Source organism: Oncorhynchus tshawytscha, linkage group LG12 (genome assembly GCF_018296145.1).
Source record: "Oncorhynchus tshawytscha isolate Ot180627B linkage group LG12, Otsh_v2.0, whole genome shotgun sequence".
NCBI classification, from domain to species: Eukaryota; Metazoa; Chordata; class Actinopteri; order Salmoniformes; family Salmonidae; genus Oncorhynchus; species Oncorhynchus tshawytscha.
The window spans coordinates 64,770,465-64,790,300 of NC_056440.1; the positions used below are offsets into that span (position 1 = coordinate 64,770,465).

Consider the following 19,836-nt stretch of genomic DNA (forward strand, 5'->3'; position numbering starts at 1 on the left):
ACATTTGCTCCTGCCACTGCTGATTTCAGTAAAACAATTTCAATATCTTGTTACATGTGTATGTGAATTGAGTCAATCTCTTGATAGTGACATACACCTGCTCCACAAGTCTTTGCTCGAGTCCTATAAGTATTGCTCATGTAAAAATCCATAAACATCTGTACAAGTGATACTGTACATAATGATAGGGCCTACAGTACAGTATGTACAATATTGCTTTAGTTTACCGTACTACTAAATACACATGTTTTGGCACAAAATGTTCAGTATGAACAAAACATACTTGAATTCTAGTTAATATCTTCTAATAAACACAAGCCCATATTAAACTGCCCTGGTTGGTATGAAACCAATGTGCAGGGGATATAAAATAGCTTTTAGGGTTTTACGGGTAAATCGGAGTAGAGGGACTTAGTAGAATGTTGATAACAAGGTAAACAGACGAAGACTACTATCCTACAAGCTTATTTCAGGAGATGGTACAATAGGTGTGTTGGAATACTGGCCTTTTACTAACACCTTAACAGGCCTACATTTGCAAAGTATATTCCAAATATCCTGTTTGCGATAGGGGGCAGTATTTTCACGTCCAGATGAAAAGCGTGCCCAAAGTAAACTGCCTGCTATTCAGGCCCAGAAGATAGGATATGCATATACTTGCTAGATTTGTTAAAATAATGTCTGTGAGTAAAACAGAACTGATTTGACAGGCAAAACCCAGAGGACAAACCATCCAGGAAGTGTTTTTTGTTGAGTTCACTGTTTTCAATTCAATTTCTATGGGAACCTAGATTTCTGTGGCACATGGTTGCAGTTCCTATTGCTTCCACTAGATGTCAACACTCTTTAGAATTTGGTTGATGGTTTTCTTTAGAGAAATGAAGTACGGCTATTCAGAACGAGGGTCCAGCCTAGTGTACTCTTGTTTGGGGCGCGCAACCTGAAGCTCGCTCCACTTTCATTTTAGTCGCAATTGAACACAGTGTATTCCGTCTTAAATGTTATTGTTTATTTACATTTTAAAATACCTAAAGTTGGATAAGGAAAGTTGTTTGAAATGTTTGGACCAAGATTACAGGTAATTTATTAGATAAATGGTTGTCATGTTGAGCGAGTTGGAACCAGTGTTTTTCTGAATCAAACTCACCAAATTAATGGACATTTTGGGGATATAACGATGGAATTAATCGAACAAAAAGGACAATTTGTGATGTTTATGGGACATATTGGAGTGCCAACAGACAGAAGATCTTCAAAGGTAAGGCATGAATTATATCTTTATTTCTGAGTGTTGTGTTGCGCCTGGCGGGTTTGTTTGATGGGGTGCTGTCCTCAGATAATAGCATGGTTTGCTTTTGCTGTAAAGCCTTTTTGAAATCTGATGGTGGCTGGATTAACAAGAAGTTAAGCTGTATTTTGGTGTATTGCACTTGTGATTGTATGAAAGTTAAATATTTTCAAAATCTATTTTGAATTTCGCTCTCTGCAATTTCACCGGATGTTGTCGAAACGTAGCCGTAAAAGGATATCTTAATTTCCATGCGGGGAGGGCTGGAGGTTAATCCTGTCTTACTGGATGGATTGCATTTGATTTTGAATACCAAGCTAGAGCCGATGCTGGCATCCAGAGCTCCTTTTAGTTCCTTCTAAAGTGAAAGCCGCCAGGAGTCACATCAATGGGGTTAGATGACTAACAGCCCACATTCAGAGGTATTACATTAGCCTGGTGCTGGCTTTCAGTAGTCCACATATCACATATCCCACCTGCGTTGCCTGCAGTACCTACATGCAGTATGTGCCATATTTTATGGGTTTGTGAGAATGCCTGCCAGGTGAGAATGCGTAAGGTAAGTGTCATAATGTTATTTGAGCATCAGAGGATGCTTCTGGCATATTGCTGTTCTCATGGCAGATGCTTCATTTGTTAAGCAAATAGAAGACTTCTCATCACCACAAATAGCCTGGCAGAACAGGTGCAAGGGTCAGGTGATAAACTACACTGTACTGTAGAACTAATGTAGTGATCTGATCGCCAACACACTACAAACACTGACCAGTAGGCCTGTTCATAACAAACAACTTCCACTGATCTACAGCATTCTCAAGATTTTCTAAACTCATCAACTTGACCGAACAATAAACAATGAGGCTGTGACTTTGCATAGATGGACTCTCCTCATGGAGGTCACATGAGCATGGCTCCCTTTCGTGTGAACCAAACAGAGCTGGTCTTCCCTCTAGCTGTGAGAGCAAACCACACCAAATGTTCACTGTTTACATCCTGGTGTTTCTACTGAGGGGCTTCCTCTATTCCTCCCCAGATAATAGGGCTTGGGCTCCTGAGACACAGAAAAAAAGGGCAAGGCCCATGGTGGTCACAGTAAACCCTTCATGATGAGTGACACTCACCAAGGGGCCTTCAGCCTCTCTACGCCAGCTGCTTTGTGTACGTTACAGTCTGCTGGGTCTATTTCAGTAACATCCCCAGCGATTACTAATAAAAAGGAATGTGGCTAACGAATTTGTTTCCCTCTGTGTTTCTCCTCTTACAGTAGCGTAGGCTAATTAATACTGCTACAGTCAGTGACATACAAATGCTGTGTTTGCCCTGTATTTCAGGAGTAGTAGTCTCATCATACCGCTTATAAGGGGCCATCGAGACTTGCTGTAGCTTTCGGTCACAGGCTCTGGTGGAGAGGGGTTCCTGGATCTGTCTCTGCCTAAAGCTTCAACATCAGGCTGGGCTGTCTGCCCTACAGGACCTGGAGGAGAGGGGTTCCTGGATCTGTCTCTGCCTATAGCTTCAACATCAGGCTGGGCTGTATGCCCTACAGGACCTGGCAACTTCGGAACAGAAGAGAGAAAGGAAATGCAAATTAAACGGCTATAAATAACTTTTAAGAGTTTTACAGGAGGAAAACAAACACAGTCTAGTAGATCACTGGTAATCATTGCAAAAGCAGACATGTGAGCATATATGTGGGGTTGCATATTCAAAATGCACATTAATGAAAATTCAGTGCTTATTTGAGCTCACTATTCTTCTAATATACAGAAAAGACTATGCAAACTGACCTGAGGTTTGGCTGTGACCCTGGCCTCCAGGGAACTGAGCTGACCCTCTGTGTCCGCTGCTCTGGTCAGAGCTTCCTCCATCTTCTGAGTGATGCTCTCCATCCTCTCCTTGACCTGGCTGACCCTTCGCTGACTCTCCCTAACCAGCTCAGCTGCCTCCAGGGCACTGCTGACCATGGCCTCCATCCTCCTGAGGGTCACCAGCAGACCCTCTGAGGTCACAAACTGGCCTGCTACCTTCTCTGATCTACCTGGGTGCTCCACAGGGTCTGTAGCCACAGCCACGTCCTTACGCTCCTTTGATGCCTCCTCCCCAGTCCAGCCAGGTCCCTCTCTCACCGTGTTGGTCTCCTTGTCCTTGTGAAGAACTCCCACCCTGTCCTGAATGTTTTTGTGCTGAGCTACGCCCTCCTGGGCAGTTCTCAGAGCCGCCTCAAGGTGGCATACCTGTTCCCTAATCTTTGTGATGGTGTGCTCTGCCTGTTGAAGCTTGGACTCTGTCTCAGTGAGGACCTGGCTGGGCTGGGTCAGGGTGTCTTCCGGCTTGGCCTTGGTCCTACTCCCCTCCACCTTAAGGGTTCTCCACCAGTTCACCACAGCTGCCTTCTTGGCCTGGGGCTTCTGCTTCTGCTGCTCCCGTAGCCTCCGCTGTTCCGCCACCTTCTCCTCTCTCTCCTCCCACAGAGTCGTCTGCTGCTCCAGTTCCTTCAGTCTGGAAGAACAGCCTGGACTTTATAAACAACTCACTCACACATTGTTACATCTTGAAGCAACCGAGGATCCTAAAACTGCCCTTATCTCTAACATCTTAGACAGTAACTACTACGGATGACATAATAGTAGTCCATATAATTGCTCTGGCAAGTAGCAACACAGGGCTTTTTTATTATCAGAATGGGTTTCAATAAATAGCAATCATTGTCGTACTTTTATTATGTCAGTAATCACAACAGAAGAGAGAAGGGGATAAAAACTCACATACACATTAACCAGCTGCTGCTTGATGCTAGGCTGTGACTGTTGACTGTGGGGATATGGCCTCTCCTGGGTCTCAACAGCACAACCGCCAACAGAATCCTGAGTGATTGAACAGACATTAGACCCTCAAAACCCTTCCGACAGTGTTAGTATTTATGTATGTGTGTGTGTGTGTGTGAGTTCTCACTCTCTCTGGGTAGTGTGCGTGGAGAAGGTGGGCCAGCTCAGCAGACTTGATCCTGTGAATTATGTTTTGGATGTCGTCCCTCTGAGTGTGAGAGGTCCGAACCCCACATACTGGACCAGTCATCTCCTCCAGAACCCCACGTTGCTGAGGGAAATACATTGTTATAATAAACCTATAGTAACGCGATAGGGCTTTTGATAACCAACTGCAGAACTAAAGCCTTTGTCACCTGCTGAATGTCCTGGATCTCAGCATGCAGAGAGCGGTGGTTAGGAACACCTCCACTCCTTCCCTGGAAACCTGGTGGACTGCTACAGTACATGTCAAACCTATGAATTACAGCAGCACACCAGGTTAAACACACTAACCCCACTGACCCCTAGCATGTCCCATTGTGATGATGTCACTCACATACATTCTCAGTCACGAATGAGCTCCAACAAATATGTCACCTGAACAGCTGTTGGGTGAGATGTTGGTAACAAAAACAATGACGAGTAGCATATGGACATAGAAATGATTGACAGCACTTACCTCAAAAGAGCTTGCTGGGAATGCTCTGATAAATGCATAAACTCTGACTGTAGCCCCTTCAATTACAGGGAAAAAACAATCAGAGCTACTTTCTGCTAGTGCACAGGCATAACTACAGGAACTTGAAATGATGAATGTTAATATGAAGATACCTCAATGATTCTGTGGTTCTCCAGATGAGAGTTCTTCAGCTTATCCATCAGTATGTCTTTCTGGAAAGGAACAGAAAAATAAGAGAAATCTACCAATGCAGTCATTGTAAAACAGAGAATGAACCCTTTATGTGTGAAGGTATGGTACACTAACCTTAATGAGTTCCCTGTCTCTTACAGTCAGCATGACAAGGGTCTCTTCAAGTTCCTCCTGCAAAACAAATGAGAGGATCTCCATTACTGCACTCTTATCTCAGTGACAGACAGAGATGTTCTGGCCAACAGTTCTTACCCTCATCTCAGCATTAACCTTCCTCAATTTGTTGAGACAATCTTCAGAACAAGTCCCCTCGAGTGTGAGTTGTTCATTCTGCAGATATGAAAGGGATTGTGTCACACACATATAGTGGACAGTTTGTGGCATGACAAACGTTGTACATACATTATAAAATAATAATAATAAAGATCAAAGTTACCTTGTCTTCAAGCACTTTAATGTGTGCTTTCAGACAGTCACATTCTTTGCTCTAAAATTGAAAAAAAAGGTACAATGTACATGGAAATGTATACATTCCAATAAAATCATCCACACTCTGGCCTAAGCCATTTGTATGTAATTTCCTTATATGTCATTTCCTGCTAAGAGCTGAGTGCAGTACCAGTTTGCAGCTGCTAGCCTGGGATTGGCTGGCTCTCTCCTTTGCCTCCCTCAGGGCTCTCCTGGCCTCCTCCAGCTCCTCTACAAGGGACCTGGTTCTCCTTGCTGACCGCTGGGCACTGGGGATGTCACACAGACAGTTTTACAACAGCAAATCATCAGAACTACCACGCCTTGCAATAATGAATCCATATAATGTTCCACCATATCAAAACAACATATTGCTCCATCCTCACAGACAGTACCTGGCCAGCTTGGCACTTAGTTCAGTGATCTCCACTGTGAGCTGCAGGTTGGTGTCCTCACCCTGAGATACAGTCCTCAACAGGCTGTTGTTCTGCTTACTCATTCTGCGGTGCGCATGCTTAAACTCAGACACAGTGGCCAGCAACTCCCTGGAGTCACTAGAGCCAAAGGAGAAGTCAGATTTATAGCATTAATACATTTACATTTTAAATTGTAGTATTTTAGCAGACACTCTTATCCAGAGTGACTTACAGTTAGTGCATTAGATAGAGGGACAACCACTTATCATAGTGGGACAACCACATATCACAGTGGGACAACCACATATCACAGGCATAGAAAGTAACATTTTACTCAATAATATAGCTGTCAGTAGAGTCAGAGCTAGAAGGTGTGTGTGTGTCTTTTTTGTATTGGCGGGGGGGGATACTGTTTGAAGAGGTAGGTTTTCAGATGTTTTCGGAAGATGGGCAGGGACTCTGCTGTCCTAGCTTCAGGGGGCAGCTAGTTCCACCACTGGGGGCCAATGCGAGCTTCAACTGGAAGCCAGTTGAATACAGTAGAATACAGAAATAGTACTGCATAGAAAGAGTCAAATCATGAGTGACCGAGAAAGCTGAATAACTTACCAATGACACTGTTCTCTCTCTGAGAAGGCAGCTTCAGGACCTGAGAAATCCATCCCTGAAAGAACAACACAATCAGTGCTGCACTGTAATCTGAGACGGATTTCCAGGCTGCCTACAAAAGTAAAACCTTACCATTTATAGACACTTTACAAAGGTTTTCCCCTGAAATATGTTTGTCGTCCTCATGCATGCTGAAAGATACAAACAATCATTAGTTTCCAATTATAGGTACACAGCAGATTAGCAAGATTAACCAATGTTTTATCAAAATAAATCACACAAACAGATGCAATCAACTACAAATTTGAGTCATTTTTAATGGCAAAACTTCTGAGGCATGTTGTTGATTATAAGGCTGCTGCAGATGAACATTCTATAGCAGTTAGCTGTCTGAAGGTTTTTCTTTACCCATCCTGGCTGCACTGGGCAATCCACTCCCTCATGGTGGATTGGAATTTGGCCCTGCTAATAGCGGGATCCTGGCACTCAGGGTCCAGCATACGATTCAAAGCATTCAGCCTGTCCTGTTCTGGGCTCTGGCTTGTCATCGTCTGCAGGTACTGCATGATCGTGGAGACCAGAACCTCTCCTATGGAGAACAAAGACTTAGGAAGCATGCCAGTACACAAAGAGAACACTAATGTACCGCTGTTATTACAAGAGGTGATTTGTACCTGTGCCAGCGGTATTGCATGCCTCAAATGTTATATCAAGAAGCTCTTCCTCAGAAAATGTACTTGTGTCCATGGTTTCTTCAGTAGAATCCTCTGGTCCATAGCTGCTCCACACTAAAACATCCATCACGCTTTGTCATGTACAACTTCAAATAAGCGAAAGCAGAAGTCAAAGTGCAGTGGTGAAAGTAGTTTTAAACTTAGATGTCTATACACATCTTTAAAAATAAAAGCATTCTGTTTGCTGCTCTGAAAAAAATAAATGCCTGGTTATCAAGATGTTCTGTATTATGATAAGGTTTTATGCCATTGACAATAAGTCAATAGTAATATCAATGCTTACTTTCATTGCTTTCCGGCAGCTGGTGATGGTCTATGGAACTAACTCCAGAGTCCCTTGAGAGAGCTGGTACTGTGCATCCCCTTCTGTCCTCTCTCATCGGCCTGGTCTGAGTTGATGGCCTGCTGCTTTCATGGTTCTCACCCTGGCTCCTCAGAAGATTAGATTCAGATTGTTCCCCATGAAAGCTCTGATCTCCATTCAGTAAGTTCTCCGAGGCCATAACATCTCTCTGTATGAAGAAAAATTTGACAATGCATATAAGATACTTGTCATATTGGTTTACAAATTAGTCTGAAAAAGTCTGAAGTTGGAGTTTCAAGAAATTGTTAGAATCGAAGTGTTGTTTCATATATTTCTATTTGATTGTGGGTGGAAAGTTTGAGTTAGTTTGTTAAGGACTATTCTATCTCTGTAGAAGTGCATTACATGCATTATATATAATACCATACTTACATGCACGTAATGTATTAAGTGCCAGTTAGAATGTGAATGTTCTTTTGTTAACTTATGTTTCCTGAACTCATGTGTTTTTTCCTTTTGGGTCCCTGGTCAAGAGAAAGGAATGACCACTCAGAACTTTAACCTAACCAGGGACTAGATTTGTGACAGTCATGTAACTGAAACTGCAGGTCAGTCAACAGCACACGAAGCAAAGAAAGACAGTGGAAACATTACATAACAAAACAGGGAGAGGTTGTCCAAGCTTACTAGATGACAAGTAGCCCACATGAGATATTTACAGCTATTAATGAATCAAGATTGCATTATGAAGTTATACAAGACATATACACTTACCCTAAGAATGTTAGATATGTTAGAAAGCGGTGAGAATACAAAAGAATAAAGTCTTTACCTTCCAGTTGAGGAATATTCCTTTGAAAGCGGCAGAACATGTGCATATGAAAACGTATAACAACTAGCTACATCTCAGCTACATCTCATCACACAAGCTGGTCAAAAATGCACACTAATTTTAGACAATTCTATTGCTGCCAGTTTGCAGTGGGAAACCCTCAAGATGCTCTTCAGTGAGTGTAGCCTTCGCCTGTTTTGATCATTCACTGCCACACATCAAAACCAGCTGACACCCCCACCCCCTCCCCTCAGCTCCACCAATTGCTGGCTCAGGCCAGCAAACAATAAACATTAGTCAGTTTAACATATCAAATGATTCTAGATCATCTGCATAACATCTCCTGTATAAACCAATAGGAAATCCCCAGTAGCAATCAGATTCTTTAGGACAGGGCAGGGTCAATGAAGAACTGGGCACAGGTCACAGAAACACACCACAGACGATTATCACAATTAATACAGCTTTTATTATTGTCTTATTTTCCCCTCCCTTAATCAATCGTCACTCAATCAACCAATCAATTTTGATTGATTGTCCTTCCTTTCCTTCCCATTCTTGTATTTTATTATTTGTAGATCAGTCAGTCACAATGTACCCATGATACAGTACGGTTTTGATGTTCTCAAACACGACCACTATGGAGCTTGAATTGAAAGGCCTACTGGCGCACTGCATAATGTACAAATTCTAGTTCCCTACTTTGCACATGTTAAAATAGTGAACACAACACATTTTATTATTAACAAACATTTACAGGTTTCTAAACAACAAATAGACCTACTACTTTTGAAAATAAAACAAAGACTACTGTGAAAATACAGAATGTTTCTCTTTCAGTTGAAAGAAGTTTGGGCTGCCAAGAAGAGAGAGAACAACAGTTCGATTAGTCAGGAGGACACTTTTATTTGCTACCGGTATTACACCAGTGGGTCATTTTATTCCGACCAGTCGCTCGCTGTCCTACCCGGACATTGTTTTGTGAACATCCATGTATTTGTTGTAGAGCGGAAGTGGAGCCAGATCCTCGAGACCACGGCGACAGCTGAACGAATCTTGGGAATATATTGGTGTAGGGACGTGGATTTCCATCAGCCAAGATGTCTCGGGGATCAATTGAAATCCCCTTACGGGACACCGATGAGGTAAGGACTACCTACGCTGCTTTGTTTGACCGTGGATTGCTACAGCTAGCCTACAACGTTAGCTAACGTAGGATTGCCCTGTGCTTGTTGACTAACGTCAGCCAGATCGCTAACAACTTCTGAGATTTAAAAATTTATTTTTTTACTATCAGTCATGAAAATTATGGGTCATATCCAAGATTTGAGTTGTAAAGGCCACCCTGCTCTACACCATGATATTGTCTTTCCGATCATTCAGTAAGCTAACTAGTAAATGCAGCCACTTCTTGTCCCCAGTCAAAACATTTCATAAAGTAACTTAGCCTTTCTGATCAAGCTGTTTAGCCATAGGTTAAAGGTCACATGTCATGTTGTATGTGTACGAACTGGTGTTCACATAGACATTTGTTCTGCAGGTCATTGAGCTTGATTTCGACCAGCTGCCAGAAGGAGATGAGGTCATCAGTATCCTGAAACAGGAGCATACACAGTTGCACATATGGATTGCTCTTGCTGTAAGTATGAATACATAGACTGGTATGATAATTAATTTAATCCTTAAGAAATTAAATGGTTGAAATGATAGTTGCACATATTACTCTGTATGAGTGATGCATCAAATACAGTTAGATTGTAATTTCTACTGTTACCTGTAACTCCTCCCTGTAGCCCTGCAGGCTTGCCGCCATTTACAGTTATTTTAACAGTAACATTCCCTCTTAGGGCATACCATTGGAGAGGCGTGTGAGATATTTGCTGACCTGTGCCTGTTTGGAGACACTTCCTATGTTGGAGAGTATATCCGTGGACGGTTTTGATTAGGAAATTGTTGTCTGCATCGCCGAAGGAAATAATTGAATCCATTTGTTATAGGCTACCAAGGCAAAACCAAACATGGATGTCAATGTTTGCGCACACAGACACTGTTCTACTACCCGTCTGCAGCAGCATGCTGCCCAATTGTGAGGCTGATTAGACAAACAGGTGTGAAACACAGAGACAAAACATGGAATGTTTTGATTTGGAGGGGGGTGGTAGCATCTAACAATTTAATGTAATTATTTCCTGGGCACAGTCCGGCGACACAAACAACAATTTCCTTATCAGAACTGTCCACCAACCACGGATATACTCTCCAACATGGGAAAAGTGTTGCCAAACAGGTACGTGTCGGCAAATATCTCCCACGGTGTCTAAATGTTATACAGAACTCAGGAAATGGGCTATCCTCCCTGGTGAGTTATGTAGTTGCATTCCCACTGACTGATGGTTTGTTTATGGATTGTTTGTCACCAAAATAAACACAGACATATTTTTCTTTTAGCTGGAGTATTACAAACAGACGAAGACGGAGGACTTTGTCAAGCTGCTGGAGGCGGCCCGTATCGATGGGAACCTGGACTACAGAGACCATGAGAAGGACCAGATGACCTGTCTGGACACCTTGGCAGCCTACTATGTCCAGCAGGCACGTAAAGAGAAGAACAAAGATGCCAAGAAGGAGCTCATCACTCAGGCCACCCTGCTCTACACCATGGCAGACAAGATCATCATGTACGACCAGGTAAGATAATCAGCTTAACAATTTATTGGATAATGTGAAAGTTAATTTCCCCAACACAAAAAATCATAACCAAGAGTAATCTATTTGTTTGTAACAGAACCACTTGTTGGGAAGAGCCTGTTTCTGCCTGCTGGAGGGGGACAAAATGGACCAGGCTGACGCTCAGTTCCACTTTGTCTTGAACCAGTCTACCAATAACATCCCTGCTCTACTTGGTAAGTAAAACACAAAGGGAAAGATCTACCATTACAACTACAAAGGTTCACTTCGAAATGGGGCCTAACCATTATACATTTCATTTCAACAGGTAAAGCTTGCATCTCCTTCAATAAGAAGGATTACAGGGGAGCATTGGCCTACTACAAGAAGGCTCTACGCACAAACCCTGGATGTCCTGGTAAGCATTTCACTTGTACCTGTCATATTAAAATGAACAATATCCCTGGTCTCTCATAATATACCGTCACTATTTCTCTTACCAGCCGAGGTGAGGCTGGGGATGGGCCACTGCTTTGTCAAGCTCAGTAAGCTGGAGAAGGCCCGTCTGGCCTTTGGCCGGGCCCTGGAGCTCAACTCCAAGTGTGTGGGAGCCCTTGTGGGCTTGGCTGTGCTGGAGCTCAACAGCAAGGAGCCCGACTCCATCAAGAATGGAGTGCAGCTCCTATCCAGGGCCTACACCATCGACCCCAGCAACCCCATGGTGCTCAACCACCTGGCTAACCACTTCTTCTTCAAAAAGGTGAGAGGGTTGTCATCTTATTCCTGGTATATAGTAGCATGTCTTGACCTGAGCATCGTTTATCATTCACATTGATGTACTTTCTTATTTTCAGGACTACAGTAAAGTGCAGCACCTGGCTCTCCATGCCTTTCACAACACAGAAGTGGAAGCAATGCAGGCTGAGAGCTGCTACCAGTTGGCCCGCTCCTTTCATGTACAGGTAAACGCTAAGGCCTCAGTTTATTTTTCGGGGAGACTCTTGCTTTTCTAATTGAATGGGCATTACATCTCTCCTTCTTGTGTGTTTCAGGAGGACTATGACCAGGCCTTCCAGTACTACTACCAGGCCACCCAATTTGCCTCGTCTACCTTTGTGCTGCCTTTCTTTGGCCTGGGGCAGATGTACGTGTACCGTAGAGACAAGGAGAATGCAGCCCAGTGTTTTGAGAAGGTCCTAAAGGCCTACCCCAACAACTATGAAACCATGAAGATCCTGGGATCTCTTTATGCCACTTCAGATGATCAGGAAAAGAGAGACATTGCCAAAGTAAGTAAAACAGCTATGCAAAGGTGAACCTCACATGAAGTATTCACTTGTAACTCTGTAGATGTTAATCAGCACTATTGCTAAAATCAATAAGATGTAATGTCTTTGTGTTCTGCAGGGTCATCTGAAGAAGGTGACCGAGCAGTACCCTGATGACGTTGAGGCCTGGATCGAGCTGGCTCAGATCCTGGAGCAGACCGACATCCAGGGCGCCCTCTCTGCCTACGGCACGGCCACCCGCATTCTGCAGGAGAAGGTCCAGGCTGATGTCCCCCCTGAGATCCTCAACAACCTGGGGGCTCTCCACTTCAGACTGGGGAACCTGGGAGAGGCCAAGGTACAGTTTAGGAGGATGGCAGAGCTTCCTGACTAGATTTAGACATTTGCATGTTGTAGCAATGAATTCATTAACTACTCGAATGGCTATTTGTAGTTTACTAACTTGCCTTTGTGTTTGATGTTTGACAGCCATTGTCAGTAGTGACGACATCGTGATGTCACACGGTGGTCTAGCATATTTTAATTTGACTGCACCTCTGGAGTCTGGCAGCGCAGAACAGCGCAGTGCAGAGAGCACCCAGCAAGGCGACATGCCGGATAGCCTGTTCCCTATTTACCATAGCCTAAATGTTCAATACATATGAGGTAGTTAGACTATTAACATAATGCAAGAGAACAATGTAGATTATTGATAGAGCGGAGAGCACCAAAGCAGCGCAAAATGTCAAATGGGGCCTAAATGTGTTTTTCTCCCCCCCCACCAATGTTGGATGATCATAGGACTTTGGCATCACGCATTCTGTTGTCGGGCTTATTGTTTTAAACTTTAATTTCCCTTTTCCTCCCCAATCCCCACTCAATTGTAACGTGACTTGTTGGCCTAGGCATATCCTACTGTTTCATGATCAACCATGGAATGAATCTATAGGTGTAGCAGAGTTCCAGCTGTTGTTTGTGACGAGCTGAAATAAAAACATAGTATTAACGAGGGAGAGAACAAACCATTTCAAGATAGACTAATCAAATAGGAAGTATAAACAAACCTGCCACGTTTATGCTTTACTTGACCAAAGTGTGGGCTAAATAAATTGTCAACAATCAGATAAAAAAAAAATATTATTTAGCCTAACATTCTTTATAGCAGATGGATGAACATTGGCTTAGGCTATGCCTTTTGCCTATCGACCTGTAAAAATCCTAAATGTAAAATTTAGATAAAGAAAATTATTATTTAACATTCTTTATAACACTTAAAAAAACGAATGAACATAGGAATGAACATAGGCCTATTGGTTTTTAGCATAAGCCAATTAGGATATGCCTCTTGCCTATCGAACTGTACAAATCCTAAATATAGGCCTACAATATAAATAAAGTAGCCTAAACAAGTGCAAAAAAAGTATTTCAAGCTTTGATAGGCTAGAATATGTCATTTGAGTATGATGCATCTGGATTTGAATATAGGCTACATTTTTAAAATTAAACAAAGTACAATTAGGAACCATTTGTTTTTTTTTCTCTCTAGCTAACCAGCATGTTCAACTTTTCTGCCCCAGAGTAGCGAACTCAGCAGGATGATGGACTTGTAAATGTTGACGGAGGTTTGCAGTCTGTCGATCCTTTGCCCTGATTGTCTTTTTACATATTCTGAAAGTGACTTAGGTCAGGTCTGCTGGCTCACCTTTATTCAGGTCTGCTGGCTCACCTTTATTCAGGTCTGCTGGCTCACCTTTATTCAGGTCTGCTGGCTCACCTTTATTCAGGTCTGCTGGCTCACCTTTATTCAGGTCTGCTGGCTCACCTTTATTCAGGTCTGCTGGCTCACCTTTATTCAGGTCTGCTGGCTCACCTTTATTCAGGTCTGCTGGCTCACCTTTATTCAGGTCTGCTGGCTCACCTTTATCATTCAGCCTGAAACCAAAGAACTGCCAAAAAGGTGAAGACAGGCTTTTCTTTCCCACCAAGGAGCCAGAGTTTTTTTTTCTTCCTGTTTTAGCATACGGCAGACTGTACTATAGTGAAATCCCATCACGCCTTTTTTATTTTTGTCTGAAACTGTCGGAAAGTCGCCTAATGAAATTACAATATACTACAATTGATACGGCTGTAATAATTGTTTTTAGCTCCTATCGGAGTATTTTTATGAACAAGAGAAACATTGCTCTACCAATTTTGTAAATCGTTCAACAGCCTAGACTAGATAAATAACTAGGCCTAGCAATGTGTCCTTTATAGTCCTTCTTCCCGCCAATTGACTGACCTCTCCGTGCTCAACGCGCACCCCCCAGATTATTATTATTTATTTTTTTACAGTACAATCATATATCAATGATGTTTGGACAGGACGATGTGTCATTCCAGACATCGCCCGACCCTAGTAGACACAACAGAGCTATAAATAGATTTCAGGGGTTTGTTCTGTCTGTCCATGTTTAGAAATACTTCCTGGCCTCTTTGGAGCGGGCCAAAGCTGAGGGAGAGCATGACGAGCATTACTACAACGCCATCTCTGTCACCACCTCTTACAACCTAGCCAGGCTCTACGAGGCCATGTGCGAATTCCACGAGGCGGAGAAACTCTACAAGAACATCCTGAGGGAACATCCCAACTACGTCGACTGTAAGTACTGAAGACACACTATACTTTTTGGTTAATCTCCTTAGGGTGTGTGCGTATCAATTGGTCCTTTGTTGTTGCTTGCAGGTTACCTGCGACTTGGCGCAATGGCTCGTGACAAAGGAAACTTCTATGAAGCTTCCGACTGGTTCAAAGAGGCTCTGCAGATTAATCAGGATCACCCAGACGCCTGGTCCCTGATCGGGAATCTCCACTTGGCCAAGCAGGAGTGGGGTCCGGGTCAGAAGAAGTTTGAGCGTATCCTCAAGCAGCCGTCCACTCAGAACGACACCTACTCCATGCTGGCTCTGGGCAACGTGTGGCTCCAGACCCTGCACCAGCCCACCAGGGACCGGGAGAAGGTACGGCAGAATATCAGTTGTTTTGATGTGGAGCCATAAATCATCACTGTCAGAAACGGTGCCTTCATTATTTGTCTGTGTCTGTGGTTGTGTCCCTCCAGGAAAAGAGACATCAGGATCGAGCCCTGGCCATTTACAAACAGGTCCTACGAAACGACTCCAAGAACCTTTACGCTGCCAACGGCATAGGTTTGTTGGCCTTCACTCACTCATTGTATTCACATAAATGCTTGATACTCAGACTTGACTGTGTTTAACTTTAAGCATGTATTTACCTCAGATAACTATTAGCGTGTAAATACCTCAGCGTTTGCTGTCTTTTCTGTCCAGGTGCCGTCCTGGCCCATAAGGGCTACTACCGAGAGGCCCGTGACGTGTTTGCCCAGGTGAGAGAAGCCACAGCTGATATCAGTGATGTCTGGCTCAACCTGGCCCACATCTACGTGGAGCAGAAACAGTACATCAGCGCTGTGCAGATGGTAAGGCTCTGTACTGGCACATAGTACACACTGCAGAGTTCTTTTACATTCCTATTTTTTTTACTTGAGGAGTTCTATTAAAATGTCTTATCCACTCTTTGTGGCGTTTAGTACGAGAACTGTCTGAAGAAATTCTACAAGCATCAGAACACTGAGGTGCTGCTGTACCTGGCTCGGGCACTCTTCAAATGCGGGAAACTCCAGGAGTGCAAACAGACTCTGCTGAAGGTGAGATTTGTGTGAAAGGAAGTGTCTCTCATTCCTTTTAGTAACCGTATGGCTGGGATTCATTTCCCTGAGCTTGTTTATGTGAAAGCAAGGTGACCCTTGTGTGAATGTCCTGTTACTAGGGTTGCAAAATCCTGTGAACTTTTTTTTTATTTTTGGAGGATTCCTGGGATCAAAAGGGAACAAACAGGAATTTCAGGATGCTTTCTGGGAAACTAGGGAATTTATTGAAAGTTCCTGGAATTTTGCAACCCTACCTGTTGCTCACTGATGTGGCTGGCTGTGTCCCCAGGCACGTCACGTGGCCCCCAGTGACACGGTGCTGATGTTCAACGTGGCCCTGGTGCTGCAGAGGCTGGCCACTCTGGTGCTGAAGGACGAGAAGAGTAACCTAAAGGCTGTACTCAGTGCTGTCAAAGAGCTGGAGCTGGCCCACCGGTACACCCTAGACTCACTTTAACACTTCTCCTAAAATAATCCTTCACTTTTCTCAGCCTAATCTTCTCTTTTCTGTTCTCTTTTGTCTCAGGTATTTCAGCTACCTTGCCAAGGCAGGTGACAAGATGAGGTTCGACCTAGTGCTTGCCTCCACTGAGGCCAGGTCAGTTTGAACAAATATCTCCCCTCTAAAATCCAAATGCAGGCCAGTACTTACTTCATAGCCTTCAGTAAATCAATGAACCACTCTTAGCCAAAATTCTCATCACACCTCAGAGGAATTTAGAGGGATGACAGTTGAGCCCAGCCATCAGATGTCAGGCTAAGCCTGGATTGTGAGCTGTGTTTGTGTGGGGGTCATTGCAGGCAATGCTCTGACCTGCTGAGTCAGGCTCAGTATCATGTGGCTCGGGCCAGGAAGCAGGACGAGGAGGAGAAGGAGATCCGGGCCAAGCAGGATCAGGAGAGGGACTTCCTGCGCCAACAGATGCATAAAGAACAGGTCTGTCTATGGGATGTCACATCTCCACAAGTCCCTCATCCCTTCTATGTTGTACTTGTAAACCATAATGGATAAGCAATTTAAGTAAACAGACCTTACTTGAGGCTGGGATGTCTTGAATAACATTTTTCTTTGGTTCACTGTAAATGTATTCCTTTATAACGGTGTGACTAACCCACTGACCTTGTTTCCTGCTGCACCACCAGGAGGAGAAGAGAACCAAGCTGGAAGAGGATCAGAAGAAGCTGCTGGAGCAGAGAGCCATGTACGTGGAGAAGACCAAGGGTCTGCTCTCCTTCGCCGATGGAATGAAGGAGGAAAGGAAAGAGAAGAGGAAAGGTGGCGGCCGAGTGAGTGCAAATATGTAGAGAACAGCTAGTGCAATGCAGAGGTTTGTGTTGATCAATGATTAGCTCATGGCACATCAGATCGATATAAATCTCAAACGATCTAGGGTGCAGTGTGACTGTATTGTTCTTGTTTCGTTCTCCCCAGCGCAAGAAAGGGGACTTTGATGAGTTTGTCAACGATGGCTCTGATGAGGACCTGCCAGTGAGAAGGAGGAAGAAGAGGAAGGGTGGCAGCGGGAGTGAGGAGGAGGGCCGCAGGAAGAGGAGGAGGTGAGACTGCTGTGGAAAGTGTTTTATTTGTAGTGACCGGTAGGAAAATGGCCTGGTGTGAGTGGCACTGTGACTGTGTATTTCAGACCCAACAAAGGGGGTGACGATGGCAGCGATGACGAGGAAGGAGGCTCACGGCCCAAAAAGCAACGCAAACCCAGAGCGGGCGGCAAGAAGATGCAAAAGGTCAGTTAAATCTAGGTTATCTAGGTTCTAATGGTATTTTTAAACCCAAATGACCGGCCTTAGGCCCAGAGTTGTAACAGTTCTGTTCTTGTCTAGTACGAGCCTGTGCCACCATCTCTCAAAGGCAAGATCAAGTCGAAGGCCATCATCTCATCCTCCGACTCTTCATCAGACGAGGATGGACTGAAAATTGCTGAAGACAGGTGAAGGCATAAACTCATTCGTACATGAAATGCTACATGAAAATACAACTCTGAAGGGATTTGTGCCACTAATTCATAATTCTTTGTCTGTTGACCACCCAGAAACCCCAGAGACAGTGGTTCAGGCTCTGATATCGAGGGCGGCCACAAGAAGCGCATCGCCTCCGACAGTGAGTCCGACGGGGGCCGGAACCGCTCTGGCAGCGAAGCTGGAAGCCCCCAACGCTCCGGAAACTCGGTTAGTGACTCCGGCAGCGACCGTCCAGTGAAGAGGAAGAGAGTGCATCAGCAGTCTGACTCAGAGCAGTCTGATAACGAGAGCAAGAGGAGCCGCTCTGGGTCGGAGAACGAGTCCCGACCTGGCTCACCGGCCGCAGCCTCTGGCTCTGAAGCAGGTTCTCCGGCGTGCTCCCCACACCGCTCCGACAACGGATCAGAACCAGGGGCCTCTGCCAAAGAGGCCTCCAACCACGGCTCTGGCTCTGACAGTGACTGAGGCCTCAAACTCAGAACTGACTTTTTTCCTACAGATTTTTTATTATTTTTTTTAACAGATTTTTGTAAAGGCTTTTTTTCTTCCGTCTTGGTTTGTACCATGAAATTGAACTGAGCACATATGCAGTGTAGCGTTGTAGCCCTTAATGTGGGTTGTCTTTACTAGTTTTTGGTCACCAGACTAAGACTTTTGCATTGATGCTGTACCTCATGTCCTTTTGTTTTGTTGATGATGGATGGAAAATTTTACTTGTAAGTAGTCTGACAGCTGATTGGAAGAGGTGATGTCACAGAAAATTAGTAAATTGACCCAGAGTTGGGACAAATTATATGTAGATAATAAACAAACACAAAATAAATATTCTTTTTTTTTTCTATTTCTGATGAAGATGCTTGTAATGACATTGGAAAACAACTTGACACTTATCTTCTGATTATGGGGTAAATGTGTTGTAATTGTTTTGGCTGCATTTTCCTTGTTTTCTGTATCAACATGACCTCTGCCATTCAGAAAAATATTTTGGGAAAACCTCATGTCAGTCATGCTGTGGTGAATAAAATGCCATATTACAAGTTCAGCTTCAATAGTGAAAGTGTATATATGTGCCATTTTTTTATTTAGGTCCTCTATATGGATACAAGAAGTGCTAAGTAATCTGGCGGCACGCCTAGGTGATGCAGTTGTAAATGTATTCGTAGAGTTTGAGACTCATTGAGACTCCAAATACATGGCCCCATTCCGGAGGTACCACAGTGGGGTGGATGAGGCAAACACATGTTTGTGAAGAGGTCCTGTCTGACAACACCAGATCAGGGTATGTCTGACGGGGCTGACCGAGCCTGTCTGAAGAACGTATGTTGTAGCGCACTTGTCAAACTCGTTCCACAGAGGGCGGAGTATCTGCAGGTTTTCGCTTCTCTCTTGTACTTGATTAGTAAGGAACTCCCCTCACCTGGTTGTCTAGGTCTTAATTAAAAGGAAAAAACAGAAACTAAGCCCTCCATGGAATGAGTTTGACACCTGTTGTGGCGGTTTTCTCAGAGTTGTCACTGTGTCGGTAGCCTAAACATGGTTCTGAATATGGGTTCCAGTGTAGCTCTGTTCAAAGTGCAGATGTGCTGCTTAATTTAAGAATAATAAAAGCTCATAAGGAAATGGGACTATACAAGTGAACAACTAGGCCTTGGCTATAGCCTAAAGTGCATTGCAAATACTCATCACAATTCTGGTGAATACCCCCAGCCCACTAAAGACACTGATCAAGTGCCTTATTTTGCTGTGGACACACTGTATTAACATACAACTGCTACTAATGGGCCTTATCTTCCCCTTGCAACCACTTACTGACATGCAAAAATGCTACAGTACTATATTTAAGCAATAAGGGCTGAGTTGGTGTGATATATGGCCAATATACCAT

General features: G+C 43.9%; 2 protein-coding genes across 2 annotated transcripts in view; one reads left to right on the top strand and one right to left on the bottom strand.

Annotated features, from left to right (window-relative positions):
* The window catches only part of LOC112263670 (inositol 1,4,5-triphosphate receptor associated 1), a 28,085-nt gene extending 24,309 nt beyond the window's left edge, over positions 1–3,776 (bottom strand). The window contains exons 1-2 of the mRNA XM_042330918.1: positions 3,076–3,776; positions 2,640–2,844 (exon numbers count right to left, since the gene is read on the bottom strand). Of these exons, the coding sequence (XP_042186852.1) occupies positions 2,640–2,844; positions 3,076–3,261 (391 nt within the window). The 5' untranslated portion in view covers positions 3,262–3,776. The remainder of the gene's footprint in view (positions 1–2,639; positions 2,845–3,075) is intronic.
* A 5,534-nt stretch (positions 3,777–9,310) lies between these two features.
* On the top strand, positions 9,311–18,993 carry LOC112263671 (RNA polymerase-associated protein CTR9 homolog). Its single transcript, XM_042330920.1, has 22 exons — positions 9,311–9,474; positions 9,870–9,968; positions 10,778–11,017; positions 11,115–11,232; positions 11,325–11,414; positions 11,500–11,756; positions 11,851–11,958; positions 12,049–12,285; positions 12,404–12,622; positions 14,722–14,905; positions 14,990–15,264; positions 15,366–15,453; positions 15,595–15,743; positions 15,855–15,971; positions 16,264–16,409; positions 16,501–16,572; positions 16,776–16,911; positions 17,118–17,261; positions 17,407–17,531; positions 17,618–17,717; positions 17,814–17,920; positions 18,023–18,993. The coding sequence occupies exons 1-22, from the start codon at positions 9,430–9,432 to the stop codon at positions 18,414–18,416; spliced, it is 3,450 nt and encodes a 1,149-aa protein (XP_042186854.1). The 5' UTR covers positions 9,311–9,429; the 3' UTR covers positions 18,417–18,993.
* Positions 18,994–19,836: the final 843 nt, after the last annotated feature.